Here is a 17,798-nt window from a genome sequence, read left to right as displayed (position 1 = left end):
AACAAGGACATGTGTAAATGTAACAGCAATGAATTTTTTTTTAATTTTTTTTAATTATATTGACAATTATGAATGTTTTTCTTAAAGGAAGTCAAATGTACTGTACACACATATTTAAATATCACTGTTTGAGGTCTTTGATGCACACAGCTACAAATACAGATAAGCATTACAGAGAAATACATTCCATGGTAGTCTTTATCTTATCTCTGTAGCAAGATATCAAAATCCATACCTTTCTAAACCTGTGTCTCCATTATGGAAGAATGAGTTCCTTAATGTCTGTTCAAATGAAAACCAGCTCTCTCTTCTTGAGATATTCCAAGAATTATTTACAGTAAGAGTGCTATATATAGGAATTGTAGTTTGAAACATTCAATAATTAAGTAGAAGCAGCAACAGAATGGGAAGAAACAACCCTTATACATAATATTAAAAACAGCTATACACTCCTCTGTTTTGCTAAGATATCCACTACGGTTAGCATGGCAACAATCTAGCCCAAGCTCAGCCTCTGTTGTTATACCTTTCTGTACCTCAAGAGGCGCTAGTGAGTCCCTGCAATGGAAAAAGCAAGGCAAAGCAATGGTGCCACAATAGGCATAATGGTGCGTTCAAGGTAAGATAGATTTTACATTGCCTATAAGGACACAGCTTATTTGCTGTATGATGCTAGTTTATATTTAAAATCTATGAATATAATATACAGTATATTATAATAACAGTATACACCATCAAAATAATCCTATCCTACTCATGAACAGGCAAACACTCCTTCTTCCCTCGAGTTTTGTGTGTCTTACCAAACCTGTTGTTCTGAAAGTACAGTAGTTGGCTAAAATATATATATTTTTTTTTTCAAAACTTCACATATGCTAAATTTTCAGCAAGACCTGTCACACAGTGCTCTGTGTGTATGTTTCATCTGTATATTGACTCTGTAGGTGTAAGTGTGTCATAGGTGTGTGTGTGGGTTTGCATATTTATCTCTGCATGCCTACATGCATGTTTGTCCTGTTAATGTGTGCAGCTATAACTGTGTGTGTGTGTGTGTGTAAATGTGTCTGTGTATATTTGTGCTGGAGTTTGTGTGTGTGTGTGTGTGTGTGTGTGTGTGTGTGTGTGTGTGTGTCTAAATGTGTCTTTGTGTAAATTTGTGCTGGTGTGTGTGTGTGTGTGTCTAAATGTGTTTTTGTGTATATTTGTGCTGGAGTGTGTGTGTGTGTGTGTGTGTGTGTGTGTGTGTGTGTGTGTGTGTGTGTGGACCCTAGTCTGTCTTGTCCCATGAGACTGTGCTGTGCTGTGGCCCTGGCGAGAGGACTGAGTGTGAGGTGGAGAGGGTGGCACCGCTGGGCTGCTGGGTCAGAGAGATGGAGGTTCCAGCACTCGAGTCCGTTTGTTTACCAGATGGACGGAACCTCTGCCACCACACCCTGTACTGGCGCCACACCTGCACACACACACACACACACACACACACACACACACACACACACAGACACACACAGGGAAATAGTGCACAATATTACAGATTGGAAATGGAATCAGATTTTGTGAATTCTAATGATTGAGAAATGTATATATATATATATATATATATATATATGTGTGTGTGTGTGTGTGTGTGTGTGTGTAAGTGTTCCAACAAAATATAGATAAATGGGATCAGATCCTATGAATTGTATATGAATTGTATATGCGTTCCTATACATTTACCTCTATGTTGAGGAGGCAGTGGATCACAAAGATGGCGGTTCCTTGCTGTGAAGTGAGGAACAGGAAGAGAACCTCTAGAACGCGACTGTGGGACGCTAACAGACCTAGTATCCAGGTGCAACCGAGGATGACGAACTGCATCATGATTTTAAACAGCAGGACTCTGCAGTGGAGAGGAACAGGCGTATGAGTGACCAGTGGGTGGTCAGTAGGCTCTGTGTTTTCATATGAACAAATGGCTGATCTAGCATGTGTTTGTGTGTATGTGTGTGTGAGTGTTTGTTTTTATGTATGTGTTTTCATATGAACAGATGGCTGATCTAGCATGTGTTTGTGTGTGTGTGTGTGTGTGTGTGTGTGTGTGTGTGTGTGTGTGTGTGTGTGTGTGTTTATGTATGTGTTTATGTACAGTATGTGTTTTCATATGAACAGATGGCTGATCTAGCATGTGTTTGTGTGTGTGTGAGAGAGAGAGTGTGTGTGTGTTTATGTATGTGTTTTCATATGAACAGATGGCTGATCTAGCATGTGTGTGTGTGTGTTTATGTATGTGTTTTCATATGAACAGATGGCTGATCTAGCATGTGTTTGTGTTTATGTATGTGTTTATGTATGTGTTTTCATATGAACAGATGCCTGATCTACAGTAGCATGTGTTTGTATGTGTGTGTGAGAGAGAGTGTGTGAGTGTGTGTGTGTGTGTGTTTATGTATGTGTTTTCATATGAACAGATGGCTGATCTAGCATGTGTTTGTGTGTGTGTGTGTGTGTGTTTATGTATGTGTTTTCATATTCATGAACAGATGGCTGATCTAGCATGTATTTGTGTGTGTGTGTGTGTGTGTGTGTGTGTGTGTGTGTGTGTGTGTGTGTTTTCATATGAACAGATGGTTGATCTAGTGTGTGTGTGTGTGTGTGTGGGGGAGACCTTGCATGTGTTACCTGTTGTATTTGACCTTTGACACGTCACTGCGTGCCTCCTTCAGGGTGGAGTGGATAGTGATGATGATGGTGAGGAAGAGTATGATGTTTGCCTGGATGACATTGTGTGTGTGAGAGAGAGAGAGAGAGAGAGAGTTAGAATATGTCCTTTCTCCTTCTAGGATGATAATTTTTGTGTCTGTTATTTTTCATGCCCTAGAACGACATCAAGGGATATGAACATACAGTATTATATAGAGAAATAGTCATTGATCTTTATCTAATAATTCCTCCCGCCATAACAATGATTTCTGTATCTCTCTTATATTTTCTTCTAGTATTACAATACGTTTGTTTTGAGCATTTAGGAAGTATTTTTATTTTGTTTTGTCATATTTTAAATTTGATACCCACGACAATGATAAAGCATACGAGACCGAGAAAACTCCAGTTGAACCCATTCTCTGTCTTGAGCCAGCATCTAGGTGAAAAACACATCAAGTACACAGCCATGGACACACAATAAAATGACAAATAAACTATAATTTTCCTATCATACCAATAGAAAATGGTATAAATGTCTATGATATTTTACATGTTTCATTCTTGATGTTGTATATTGCGTAGCATTTGCACAAAGTTAGTACATGGCTCTACCAATGCAGAAAGGTTGATGAGCTCATTACCAAACCGTTTGTGTAAGGGATAATGTATTGTCCGCCAGTAATTATCAGAAAATAAGTCCTGACAGGGAGAACAGAACCCCGACGCGCAGCGGAGGGGTTTTGCTTCGACCTGAAGGGACTTATTTTCTGATAATTACCGGCGGACAATACATTATCTCGCTTATTACACGGCTACTTGCCAAAACGAGAAAAGAAACCTAACACAATGGGTCTTTAAAAATGATTTTGCTACCGCGTTTCGTGTCTTCCGCTGACAAAATACATAGTTCACCACACAGATAGAACTTGTCAGTTTCAGGTGTTGCGTGGCAACATCTTACTAGCTTACTTTCCCTTTCAATGAAATTCCATTGCAAGAAGCGAACGGACGTCTTGCGGAGGGATATGAAAGACGTTAATCAACCCGTTGCCATTGACAGCGGTGATTATATAGATTTAACATAGGCCCAAACGTTGGGAAGGCCCATTCATATGAATGGAACTTTCTGCAGCACTCTGAAGAGCCGTGTAATAATAAAAAAAGAATACGTTAAAATTCCTACTCACTCCTCACTGCCATATCCATCAGGTCTTACTCCAGCTGACACACTCACTATGACCAGTGGGATCCCATAGCCAATCAGGACGCTGAGCTTCCAATGTAGACCTGCCCGCTCGTTAGGTTTGACCTGCCTGAGCTTCCGTACAGACAGGAAGAGCAGCGCGGCCTCTATGGACATCCACATGAAACAGCACAGGAAGAGGAAATGCAGGACTCCCGCCAACAGCTTACACAACACCTAGATGGATTGATAGATAGATAGATAGATAGATAGAGAGAGAGAGAGAAAGAGAGAATATTCAATACTGACAAGTTTTGAATAAACTTGTGAAGTATGTGTATTTTCTATTACTAGGGGAGACAAAACGTTTAAAAATGCGTTAAAAGAAATTAAAATGGTTTACAGAAGATTTTAAACCTTTAAATTGCATAAAAAATGGAACCAAAACGTAAGTACATTTCAGAACTTCAAAATGTAACATGAAAAAGAGACACACTGGAAGTTATACAATAATTATTCATACATGAAAAAAGATGGTAAAAAGATAGGATTAGGGTTAGGTTTAGGGTTAAAGGTTAGGATTAGGGTTATGTTTCATGTGTCAGGACAGTGTCACGCCACTCTTATGTCGATACTGTCAAGTAAAGTGTTACCATTTTTGTAGTACCGTAGTAGTTGTTATATCATTAAGCTCATTAAGAATGAAACAAGGACAGTGACAGCACCTCATGTGGCCAGATGAGGTGGTGGAAGCTCTGGGTGAGCAGGAAGAGGGGATGAGCCAGCAGCAGACACACACAGAGGTTGAGACGAGACACGTTGGACACCCTGGGGTTCCAGCGACAGAGGGCAAAGGTCATCACGGCCAGGGTCAGGAACACCAGGCCGATCAGCACCAAGATGGTGTTCAGAATGTCCAAGATTGGATCACTCTGGAGAACAAAGAAAGAACTAAGCAAAAACATTCAACTATGGAGTTGATATGGGTGCTGTGCTGGGTGATTGGATATTTAGCAATCAACATTTGTTGAAAACAAAAACTAGTAAAAGGTAATATATTACCTCCTGTGTGTGATCAACTGTCATGATCAGGGCGAAGGTGGAGAGGTGGTCACAGGAGCAGACTGTGTGTGTGGGGTTGGTCTCACTGACGTGGCAGCCGTCCTCGATCCAGGCACTGACGTTCCAGTACACGCAGGAGGGCTTTTCTGTAGGGTGGGTGGGCTGACAAAAGAAACACATTTTTGCGACAATGAATGTAGATTTTACAACAACTGTGGAACAAAAGTTCTCACGTTTAACACAAAATAAATGAGAAAATGTTGTTTCTCCCTTTCTGCTTTAGAAAATATTAAAAGTTTCACGCAGATCCCATACCCTTATTCTGAGCTGGTTTCTTTTAATGAGTTCTCCTTAGCCACTTGTTCGCTCTTGAGGAGTTCAGGCTTTGAGTTCTCTAAATCAGGGGTTCCCAAACTTTTCCACGACAAGGCCCCCCAAATACCACTAGGTTCTGGCCAAGGACCCCCTTGATGTGTTATTAAACCCATCGACAATACTACGGCAAATCTAAAATATATTAAGCTAATCCTAATAATTATTTTAGCCACAAGCACTTCGCGATGGAGCATACAGTGTGTACAAAATTGCATTTGGGGCTTTCTGCTATATGAGAGTTATCACTCTACTATTATTCCCAGTCATTATCATGGAAAATATAATGTACATGTAGCACCCCAACCCTCAGGCGCCGGTTTAGGGAATGAGGGGGACAGAGATCGGCCTAATAGGGTGTCACAGGGTTCGATATCCTACTTAACTAGTTAAATAAACAGACCAGACCACGGTTTAAAACTATAAGAAAAAGGTTGATAATTTACTTTTAAAAATGTAAGTGGATGAAGATGCAGATGATAATCACAATATTTACAGAATGAAGGTAGACTATTTTAAATGACCGTTTACACTATCATAGCCTATCGATAACAGTTCAACAGTAACAAAACACAACTCGCAACATAACTCTTAATAGTGGGCCCACATACACACACACGCACACTCACACACGGACAATAATGTTACAGTGATGCAGGCCTGGTCGAGGCTCGTGAACTGTGTGGCTGATAGCAATATCATTGTCTATAATCATGTATGATACCAATAAATCATTCTTTAGGACATGATATAAATAATTTAATTAGTCATGTGTACCGAGCTAGCTAGGTAGCTAACGCTAGCTTAAAATGCTATACAAGTGGATGGGAGTAGCTATGGCAATACAGCTATGCGCCAACAAGTGACTAGTAGTTGAAGGACTTCGCTTAAACTTAATATACTGTTGCAAATTCACTTGAGTATAAACTATCCACTTTAACTAATGTCAGTAATGTTATTCAGCTAGTTGTCATTTCAAAGAAATTACACTTCTCCGTTTAAAATGTTACCTTAGCTAAGAGGCTAGCTAGCATGCTAACAACTGGACAGTAACTGGCAGCAGCATGGTCTGATATTAAGTTATTTTATTACAAATCCAAACACTAAAAAATTACACTTTTGGGCTTGAAATGATCCCAAACACTTACAGATTATGACAAAATGTTCCAAAAAACCCTCAACAAATCCAGAAAGACATAATGACCAATTTATTGGTAAAATTCCACAAGTCTCCATTGACATTAGTGCAGCGAGGGTTTACTCTGGTCTGCATAAAGGGGGATTTCCCCCCCCTCCCCCTTGCAATAATCGAACGCGGAAATTGTCGAACGTTTGCGCCTCTCGCTCCGCTTTAACCCTCTCTGCTTAAACCTTAAAGGGGCAGGAGCTACATAAATGCATAAACGGCCAAATGGAGCAAATCAAAGAACAGACTTGACCTCTTAACCTATTTTGGCAACAATAAATATTATTAACCATACTATATCAAAATACAAATATATTAATTACTTTTAATATATTTATTATTTTTAATAAGTAAAGCTATTCACTACATGCTGTGCCCAGGCAACAAGGCCTGGGTTGATATTTGACAAATTATTATAATGGCATTGTATAACAACCCTCATAGTAATAGGTATATTTTAAATTCTTCAAACGTATTTGCTGCTTTTATTTTTCCTTCCAACTTGCTGGGGCCCCCCTGGCACCCCATCGCGGCCCCCACTTTGAAAACCACTGCTCTAAATCACCTTGCTACTTATATGCTTCAATAACATTGAATTAAATCAAAATGACATTGAATGAAATGGAAACCCACCTTGAGATGTTGTATGGTGAGGTTAACTGGAATTAGTAGAGTTTTGTTAAGTGTATTGGGAAGGATGACAGAGATCACATTAGACATCATGTGTGCTGTTTCACTGGGTCCCGTGCTGAAGAAGCTGGCATTGAGAACCTCCCTCATACTCTTGTAGACCATAAGGACAACAGATGCCGAACCTAAACATCAGAAAGGCCAAAATGAGAATGCAAGTCGATCCTGAATGCAACTAGCCTGGAAGCCAGCCCACATTTAACCCAGCCCAATATTTTGGTCGTTGAATTCAATCTGGACTCTCACTTGAAAAGCCTCTATAAAAACTTGAGAATTGTGAGGACCAATCAAATCATCTGCATAGACTTCATACAATGATGGATAGATGAGCTACCATATTATGTGAGCAACGGTGTTTAAGGGTCATTCACACCAAGAACAATAACTATAACTATAAACAAATATCATACTGATGACGTTCACACATAAACTATAACAATAACGACATAAGAGATTGATATCGTTGGGGATCACTTTCTGAGCGATTTTGAGAAAGATAAAAACCTAATAGCCAATCAGAACCCATCAAATTTTAGCCGTCACATTCATTAACACAAGGAGAGACTTTGTTTATCGCTGTTCAGTGTGAACGCTTTTATCGTTACGGTTATGGTTATAGTCATCGTTATCGTTATCGTTCTTGGTGTGAATGACGCTTTAGTCAATTATGTCACCTGAGTGACACACTTCGGTTGATTTTGTTTACAACAAAATGGCTGTAGCTGAAAAAGCTAGATGTTTAGATGTCGCTATCTCATCTGTTGTACACTATATTGACAGCGCAACAACTTAAAAAAAAATAACAGAAAACTGTGTTTAAGGAATTTGTTTAGAATAAGGGTGTTTTGGCTGTTTTCCCTCTAGGGTAGGCTATTGTGTTGCTCTGATTGGTTAGGTCTATCCAGTTGTGTGCAGAGGCCTTTTTTATCATTTCAAACACACCCCATAATCACATCTCAATGGTGCAGTATCAGACTCTTGAACAGAATTGAGTATGGCTACATCAGGCTAGAATACAACATTAGATCACAAGGAAATATTTCTGTACATTATCTATCTTTGCTGCCACTACATTGTATATATTGTGTGTATATATATATATATATATATATATATATATATATATATGTGTGTGTGTGTGTGTGTGTGTGTGTGTGTGTTTATTGTAGTTCAACAGCACTAAAATTGTCTTTGGGGGGTGTTGGGGACATCTCAGTGGCGTACCATTGTTGTTCCCAGCGATTCCGAGGAGGTCGATATCCAGACGGACGTTAGCAGTGTCCAGCTGAGAGACTCCTTTCAGGGTGGTGGCGAGCCCGACACTCAGAACCTCCACCTCTGGAGGAACATATTTGGAGGAGGGAAGATATTAGCGTAGTAGAAGGTTCAGTCAATTGTTGTTTGTCTATCTATCTATCTATCTATATGATTTTGGACGAGAAGGCCTGGCTCTCAGTCTCCACTCTAATTTATCCCAAAGGTGTTCTATAGGGTTGAGGTCAGGGCAATCAAGTTCATCCACACTAAACTTGGCCATCCATGTCTTTATGGACCTTGCACTGGTGCACAGTCATGTTGGAACAGGAAGGATGCATGCCCAAACTGTTCCCACAAAGTTGGGAGCATGGAATTGTCCAAGATCTCTTGGTATGCTGAAGCATTTAGTGTTCCTTTCACTGGAACTATGGGGCCAAGCTCAGCTCCTGAAAAATAATGCAACACCATAATCCCCCCTCCACCAAACTTTAAACTTGGCACAATGCAGTCAGACAAGTACGACAGACTTTGGTGTGGATGAACTTGACTGGCCTGCAGAGAGTCCTGACCTCAACCCTATAGAACACTTTTGGGATGAATTAGAGCAGAGACTGAGAGCCAGGCCTTCTCGTCCAACATCAGTGTGACTTCAAAAATGTACTTCTGGAAGAATGGTCAAAAATCCCATAAACACACTCCTAAACCTTGTGGAAAGCCTTCCCAGAAGAGTTGAAGCTGCTATAGTTGCAAAGGGTGGACCAACGTCATTTTACAGTAAACCCTATGGATTAAGAATGGGATGTCATCTAAGTTCATTTCTAAAGCTGATAGTTCCGGTCCTTGATTGTGATTGGCTGAATCACGTTCAATGCCGTTGTAAAATCCAGCACAAACATACACCTTGAATGCATTCCGTTCTATATTACTGTGCTACCATAACTTGATACAAAAGTTAAAGTAGCTGCGTCTCGAAGTTGCTTGGCAACCGTTCAGATCTTCAACACCATCCCGTACTTGTGGTGTTGGTGCTGAGGTTTCTGCGGGACTGAGTGTGAGTGGGCTCCACCAGTCTGGACACCAGCTTCTCAGTGGACTGGAGCACGTCCTCTCCCCTCGAGGCCAGACTCTCTCGGGGAGCCTCCAGCAAACTGTCCAGCAGACTGGACACCTCCTGTCCCAAGGGAGGGAAGAGGCCAATGCAGAGATGTAAAAGTAAACCAGAGACTTTTCTAATGAGGAGACACAGCACTCAAAAAATCCTCCATAGAATTGCATGGGGTTAGTTTGTAACGCCAATATGGCAGTTGTCTACGCATATTACACCCCTTCTGCGGCAAAAACATTGACATGTGCATACATTGAGCCAATCATTTGGTGTGTTATGAATACATTGAGCCAGTTATGTGGTGTGTTGTGGAGATATGTGCCAATCATGTGTTGTGATCTCGCCGCTAGAGCAAGATTGGTGTCATGAAGCCTTGCGCATGCGCATTTCTGCCAAAACGGATGTCTGATGAGTGCCCAAAAAGTGTGCCGACTGGAGGGACTTGCCTAAAAGGACTGAGTAAACACTTTGAGTAAACACAAACATGCTGTATGTTTCTAACTGCCCTTACAAAAATTAAATGTTTGCAGCAAACCTGTGGGTGATTTGTGGGAAACAAATGAGTTTACTAGAAAATATCGTCAGAGGTTTGTAAGTGTTGGCCGCTAGAGGTAAACTTCCAGCAAAGTTCTGGCAACAATGAGAAGTTTTCCACTAGTGGCAAATGTGTTCGCCAGTGATTTGCCATCACACTTAGCCAATAATGGCAAACTTCCAGTGAACTTCTGGTGACAAACCTAACTTGCATTATGACATTGTTGCAAATTTGCTGCAATTTCTGTAAGAGTGTGAGCCATTATGTTTAGGAACAGCAGGTAAAAAATGGGGCGGGTAATTGTGTTATTTACTTAATAATATTTACAATAAAAAATATGTTAATTATTTCATGTGTAGTTACAACTGGAAAGTTTATCCCATTTCAGAATCAATATTATGCTAATGACTTCTAAAAGGAATTCTAAGCAATTGTAAACCAATACACTTGTTGTCATATTTAGCAACAATACCTCTGCACTGCCTATTTATTGTGTGCATTGGGTCTTCTGAGCTGAAAACATGTGTACACACAACATGCATGCACACGCACACCCACCCACCCACACACACCCCCAGATACTGTATGCACACAGCCCCACGCACACACCCACCCACACACACACACACACACCCACACGTACACACACACACACACACACAACCACCCACACGCACACACACAGACACACCCACACACACACACCTTTGGCAGCAGGGTGGACACGGATGAATTTTGTTCCAGTTCGTTCAGAAAATCCAGTTTGCACTCCACGTCTGACTGCTAAAACATGGATAAGATGTTGGTGGTCAGTCAAGGTCAAAAAGAGGCTAGATGTATCTGCCATTGATTTTTAACAGTGAGTTTTGCACGACATATAGCACAATGTCACCGACTACATCAGCAGACCATTGCGCCCTACTGTTGGTTATGACTGCCAGTTACAGTAAGATTGTTACCTCTTTGTATAACTCTTTATATTTTTATAATTATTTATTCTTGCACTGTTGCACTGTTGGACTTACTCATTTGCACCATCACCATGACACTCACTCTCACAGAGCACCTTACCTTACTATGCACAGAGAATCACAGGGTCAGTCCCTGCCTCAGTCATTGCAAGCACCTCATGCTTAATCACCCCTAAGCACACTATGTGGATACTGTTTTAGACTTGATTTAGATTTAGTGTTATTTTGTATCATTTGTATTTTAGGATATTCTTGATCTTCTACTGTCCTTATTGCTTAGTTGTGTTTTTTAGATTATATACTTGTATTACTTTTTCTGCTGTTAGTGCATGTTGTGTGTGATGTCTGTATGCTACTGAGACCTTGAATTTCCCCTTGGGGATTGTGAGAGAGACGCTTTGCAACCCCCAACTCACATTTAAGGGATGGGCGTGTCCAGAAAACTCCAGTGGTTGAAGGGTTGGCAGACAACAAATAGCTCTCGAGTTTTAAGTGATAAAGGTGCAGGTTTATTTACAGTGCGCAGGTGCAATATATGAAATAACAAACAAACAAAAATACTTTGGAAAAGAAAAGAAAACTGGCCATCATAGGCATTACAAACTCACACATTCAGCCTCGCAGCAAGCTGACGCAGTACTCTGCCATTCCAAACTACCTCTCCTTCCACTCTCTCTTTCTCCCTTAAATAGGCCTACCAATCAAAAGTGAATTGGTAGAGCTCACTATCCAACCGGGTGTAATAGATGAGGAATAACTATGGACCTTTTCCATACACATACATAACATATGACACAACACATAATTTTACCATACAAAGTACATAAATGGCCACACATATACTTTACATACAGACAGGGACTTTACATGCAACAATCAGAACAAATAATAAACTAATTAAACACACGCCAACTCACCACCCCCGCGCCAAACAACCCACTTTCCACTGTCCCGGGACAGTGAATAAGGAACTGGCTCCAATGCGGTTCGTGTTTCCCCAGGGGACCAGTATTCGGACGTACCCAGCAGAACGTTGGCAAGCAAGATGCGTGAGTGTTGTGTATGTTTCAAAAGTGAGTTTATTGCTACTACGGAATGAACAATGGAGCTGAATCAGTGGGTACCTCACTGTTCGCTATGTATGTTGATAAATAAATGTAGTAGACTGAACTGACATGCATTGTGGTTGTTTTAAATGTAATGTTTGTAGCGGTCGCTAGCACGGTAGGCTTTGAAACGCCGCGGGTCGGTGTATGTGATGCACGTCGGGAACTGTATGCGTTTATCAGTGTATATGCTATGTGGGAGCTGCGTGTAGGGAATTAAGGCTCACTAACGGTGAGACCCGTGAAAGCGAGACCTTCGCTTTTCACATTTCCTCCGCCCTCGGAAGGCTCGTCACTAGGGTGACGAGACAGGAAGTCTGCAACAGGGTTCTGTTTCCCTGCCCTGTACTGAACCTGAAATCTGAATGGCTGCATGGACAAAAACCATCGGGTTATGCGTGCATTTGAGTCTTTCATTTTTCCCAACCACTGCAATGCCCTATGGTCAGTTTCAAGTATAAAGTCTCTACCCAACAGGTAATACTTAAAAGTGTCCAAGGCCCATTTCACTGCCAGGCACTCCAGCTCCACCACAGAGTACCTGGTCTCACGGGGAAAGAGCTTACGGCTTATGTAAGCCACAGGCTTTTGCTGCTCCGCCTCCCCTTGTAGAAGAACCGCCCCCAGTCCGACTCCAGAGGCATCCGTCTGCACAGTAAACTGTCTCTCAAAGTCCGGACTCTGCAGCACGGGCTCACTGAGCAATGTCCTTTTTAAGTCCTGGAAAGCCCGTTCATGCACCTCCTCCCAACGGACCTGTACAGCACCCGCCTTTCGGGTCAGATCGGTGAGAGGTGCTGCTCGGGTAGCAAAGTTCGGGATGAACCTCCTGTACCACCCGGCAAGCCCCAAGAACGACCTTATGTCCTTTTTGGTCTGGGGTCGCGGACAGTCCCGGACAGCTTCGACCTTATCCTTTTGAGGCCTTATCACCCCACCTCCAAGAATGTGTCCAAGATACCTGACCTCCTGTTGAGCCAGGGCACATTTTTTTGGCTGGATTGTCAGCCCTGCATTGTGAATGCGCCGCAGCACCTCTGCCAAATGTTCCAGGTGCTCCTGCCAGGTGGCGCTATACACAACTATGTCGTCCAGATATGCCGCTGCAAAGGTACCAGTGCCCTCCAAGACCTGGTCCATTAGTCTTTGGATGGTGGCTGGCGCCCCCTGAAGGCCAAAAGGCATAACCTTAAACTGGTACAGGCCTTGTGGGGTACGGAAGGCAGTGTATGGCTTAGCTCCCTCAGCCAACGGGACCTGCCAATAACCCTTACAAAGGTCCAAGGTAGAGATGAAGTGAGCCCTTCCAAGGCGCTCTATGAGGTCCTCAAGCCTCGGCATTGGGTACGCATCAAAATTTGACTGAGCATTGACCTGCCTGAAGTCAATGCAAAACCGAATGCTCCCATCTTTCTTTGGCACTAGGACTACTGGGCTGCTCCACCCACTGTAGGAGCGCTCAATGACCCCAAGCTGCTTCATCACCTCCAACTCCTCCTGGAGTGCAGGCAACAAGCGCTCAGGGATTCTGTACATCCTCTGTCTCACCGGCCGGGAGTCTTTCAAGAGGATGTCATGCTCCACCACCGAGGTACACCCCGGCTGCTCTGAAAACAGGCCCTCAGGCATGATGGCCTGCAATTCCAACACCTGCTCAGCAGTCAGGTGTGAGAGGTCCAACTCAGTGGCGGCGACACCCGAAGGGAAAAACTGCTCCGGAGTTTCCTCCTCCTCCACCACTGCTTGCACCATCAGCTGGTGGCTGAGCGGCAACTCCCGTTCATGCCACTCCTTGAGGAGATTGACGTGGAAGACTTGCTTTGTCTTCCGCCTCTCTGGCATCTCCAACTCGTAGGTCACCGGCCCCAGCTGACGTGTAATCCGATAGGGCCCCTGCCATCGGGCCAGAAGCTTGTTCTCTGACGTTGGCAAAAGCAAAAGAACCTGCTGTCCTGTCTTGAAGGTCCTCTGCCTTGCTGACTTGTCGTACCAGCGAGCTTGGGTCTGCTGGGCCTGCTGCATGTTCTCCTCCACCAGACTTGCCATCTCCTCCATTTTGTCCCGCATTCTGAGGACATAGGTGAGCAAGCTGTGGGTCTCGGCAGGCCTTGGCCTCACCCAGGCCTCCCGCAGTAAATCCAGAGGGCCCCTCACCTGGCGCCCGTACAAGAGTTCAAAGGGCGAGAACCCAGTAGAGGCTTGGGGCACCTCCCTGTAGGCGAAGAGGAGGTATGGAAGCCATTGGTCCCAGTCTTTGCCGTTGGCTGCAACAAATTTCCTCAGCATACTCTTCAACGTCCGGTTATACCTCTCCACCAGCCCATCAGTCTGAGGGTGGTAGGGAGTGGTCCGTATTCCCCTTATCCCCAGTAGACTGTACACTTGTCTGAGTGTTTTGGATAGGAATGCCGTGCCCTGGTCTGTGATGATCTCCTCTGGAATGCCTACCCTAGAGATCAACTGAAGCAAGACACGGGCAATCGCCCCAGCTGTGATCTTGCGCAAGGGGAAAGCTTCGGGGTATCGGGTAGCATAATCACACACAACCAGGATGAATCTGTGACCTGACTGCGTTCTCTCCAAGGGCCCTACTATGTCCATCGCTATTCGGCTGAATGGAATTCCAATAATGGGAAGTGATTGCAGAGGGGAAGGCTTAACCTTATGGCTGCTGGTTAGCTGACAGGTGGGACAAGATTTACAGTACTTTTGTACCTCACTGTATAGCCCTGGCCAATAGAACCGCCCAGCTATTCTCTCCAGGGTTTTAACATTACCCAGGTGTCCTGCCCATGGGATATCATGGCCTAAGGCCAGCACCTTGTCTCTGAGACCTTTTGGGACTACCAGCTGCTCAACACCGCCCCCTTCAGGTTGGTGGTACAATAGGCCCGCCCGGATAAAATAGTGTTCCCCAGATAAAGCTGTGGCTAGACCTGTCTTCTTGCCCTCTACCTCTGTCACTTTACTGAAAGGCTCAGTTAAAGACTCATCGTCTTTCTGCAGATCACCAAAGTTACTGGGAAGCTCTGACCAGTCTTTTCCTGTAACCTCTGGAACTGGTCCCTGCTCTCCCATCTTCTGCACTGTTCCCTGCAGTTTTTCTTGTCGCCTCTGTCTGCGACTCTTATGCACCTTGACACACTCAGGGGGGCTAATGTCAGCATGGCTATATGGCATGTCTAGTAGTGTTGTCATATCAGGAGTCTTCTCTGCCTCAGCCTGTGCTTGGGACCGTGTTACCACCATGCTAACTGGCTTGGAGGAATGCACCAGCTCCGGTAGTATCAGCACATCCTGCCCCAACACTACAGGATGGCTTAACCCCTTCACCACACCAGCCGTTAGACAATAGGCCTGTCCTCTGACCTCAAGATAAATCTCTGCCACAGGATAAACATGCTCGTCTCCATTGACACAGCAAACCCTTAGTTGCCCATTCCCCAGCTCATCTGACCTCTCTATCAGATGAGGCTGAACTAAGGTCTGTGTGCTGCCTGTGTCTAGGAGTGCCACTGTAGCTCGGCCATTCACCCTAACGGGGGTAGTTTGGACTCTTCCAACATACTGTCCATCTTCCTTACCAGGTCTAGGTACACTGCACATGCTTGCTCCCTTGGCTTTTCGGACGGGGCAGTCCCTAATCATGTGCCCTGCCTGATTACAAAAGTGACATATGACACTGGCTCTATTCAGGGGGGTTGTATGTGCTGGGGCCTGTCTAGGCTGTGAAGTGGAGGGAGCGGGGTAGGTTTGCCTAGGATGTGTGGTAGAGGGGGAAATGTAGGTCTGTGTGTCAGGTGTCCTACCCTGCCCAAAACCCTTAGGACCAACTCCACCACTGTATCCCCCAGACTTACCTCCGGCTGCAGGCCGGCTAAAGCTCTGGAACCAGAAGGTCTTTGGTCCTCGACGAGCACCCTGGAATGCCTCCACGAGCTCTGCAGCTTTCTGGCCTGTAGTCGGGTTGTGCTCCTTCACCCAAACACGCACCTCCGGAACCAGGGAACGCAGGTACTGCTCCAGGATGAAGATTTCTCCTATCTCCTCCACAGTCTTCCCTGCTGGTTTAATCCACTTTCGATAGAGGTCCTTCAGGCGATTGTATAACTCCCTAGGGGTCTCCCCTGGTCGGACTTCGGGATCTCGGAACCGTTGCCTGTAGATCTCCTCGTTGATCTCATACTTTGCTAGTATGGCCTCCTTAACATTACCATAGTTCATGGCCTCTACCATGTCCATAGCCACATAAGCAGCCCGAGCCCGCCCTGTGAGATAAGGCACCAGGTACACGGCCCAGTCGGCTCTCGGCCACCTATAGGCCATGGCCAGTCTCTCAAAGGTGGTGAGATATTGTTCAATGTCATCTCCTTCCTCTAGCCTAGGCACTGCTGCCCTGGTCCAAGCTGCTGGAGTCGGTGCGGCTGGGTCGGGTGCTGGATACTGTGGGGCTGCTGGAGGTGCCACTGGAATCTGTGGATCTGCTGGTGGGAACCAAGCATTGTCTGGCACCGGCTGCCTATGTCCATCATCGTCGCCCTCCGTTCAGCCTCCAGCTCGTCTCTAAAGCTGTTCAGCTGGACTTGGACACTCCGCCACCTCTGCTCCTGCTTGAAGGCCTCGCGCTCCTGGGTCTGTAGGGACTTTGTGATGAGCTTATACAAAGAACCTAGGTCAAACGCCTCTGGTCCTCCTTCTGCTCCCTTCCCAGCTCCTGGCTCTCCTCCTTCGGTTCCGTCCTCACCATCATCACCGGATGGCTTCTCTTGCAGGCCCTCCTGGGCCAGCCGTCTGAACGACATTGCCTGCCTCGTCAGGTATCGTCTCTGGACTCCCTTCTTCTTCAGCTTCCCGGAGGGCGCCACTATCCCACCACTGCCACCAATTGTGAGAGAGAGGCTTTGCAACCCCCAACTCACATTTAAGGGATGGGCGTGTCCAGAAAACTCCAGTGGTTGAAGGGTTGGCAGACAACAAATAGCTCTCGAGTTTTAAGTGATAAAGGTGCAGGTTTATTTACAGTGCGCAGGTGCAATATATGAAATAACAAACAAACAAAAATACTTTGGAAAAGAAAAGAAAACTGGCCATCATAGGCATTACAAACTCACACATTCAGCCTCGCAGCAAGCTGACGCAGTACTCTGCCATTCCAAACTACCTCTCCTTCCACTCTCTCTTTCTCCCTTAAATAGGCCTACCAATCAAAAGTGAATTGGTAGAGCTCACTATCCAACCGGGTGTAATAGATGAGGAATAACTATGGACCTTTTCCATACACATACATAACATATGACACAACACATAATTTTACCATACAAAGTACATAAATGGCCACACATATACTTTACATACAGACAGGGACTTTACATGCAACAATCAGAACAAATAATAAACTAATTAAACACACGCCAACTCACCACCCCCGCGCCAAACAACCCACTTTCCACTGTCCCGGGACAGTGAATAAGGAACTGGCTCCAATGCGGTTCGTGTTTCCCCAGGGGACCAGTATTCGGACGTACCCAGCAGAACGTTGGCAAGCAAGATGCGTGAGTGTTGTGTATGTTTCAAAAGTGAGTTTATTGCTACTACGGAATGAACAATGGAGCTGAATCAGTGGGTACCTCACTGTTCGCTATGTATGTT

The 17,798-nt window shown here is 44.4% G+C and overlaps 1 protein-coding gene across 2 annotated transcripts in view; it reads right to left on the bottom strand.

Annotated features, from left to right (window-relative positions):
* Positions 1-17,798, bottom strand: part of LOC121719417 (adhesion G protein-coupled receptor E3-like) — a 69,889-nt gene that overhangs the window by 36,401 nt on the left and 15,690 nt on the right. The window contains exons 7-17 of one of the 2 annotated variants that reach the window (XM_042105027.1): positions 10,778-10,855; positions 9,447-9,603; positions 8,400-8,513; positions 7,119-7,300; positions 4,928-5,089; positions 4,591-4,797; positions 3,870-4,102; positions 3,052-3,118; positions 2,659-2,750; positions 1,717-1,879; positions 1,187-1,450 (exon numbers count right to left, since the gene is read on the bottom strand). In XM_042105027.1, the coding sequence (XP_041960961.1) occupies positions 1,268-1,450; positions 1,717-1,879; positions 2,659-2,750; positions 3,052-3,118; positions 3,870-4,102; positions 4,591-4,797; positions 4,928-5,089; positions 7,119-7,300; positions 8,400-8,513; positions 9,447-9,603; positions 10,778-10,855 (1,638 nt within the window). In that variant the 3' untranslated portion in view covers positions 1,187-1,267. Of the gene's footprint in view, positions 1-1,186; positions 1,451-1,716; positions 1,880-2,658; positions 2,751-3,051; positions 3,119-3,869; positions 4,103-4,590; positions 4,798-4,927; positions 5,090-7,118; positions 7,301-8,399; positions 8,514-9,446; positions 9,604-10,777; positions 10,856-17,798 lie in introns of those variants that run through there. The other variant, XM_042105026.1, reaches the window with a different exon arrangement.

Source organism: Alosa sapidissima, chromosome 9 (assembly GCF_018492685.1).
Source record: "Alosa sapidissima isolate fAloSap1 chromosome 9, fAloSap1.pri, whole genome shotgun sequence".
In the NCBI taxonomy this organism is placed as follows: domain Eukaryota; kingdom Metazoa; phylum Chordata; class Actinopteri; order Clupeiformes; family Clupeidae; genus Alosa; species Alosa sapidissima.
The sequence above is the reverse complement of the archived record's forward strand: the minus strand, read 5'-3'. Positions and strand labels throughout refer to the sequence as shown.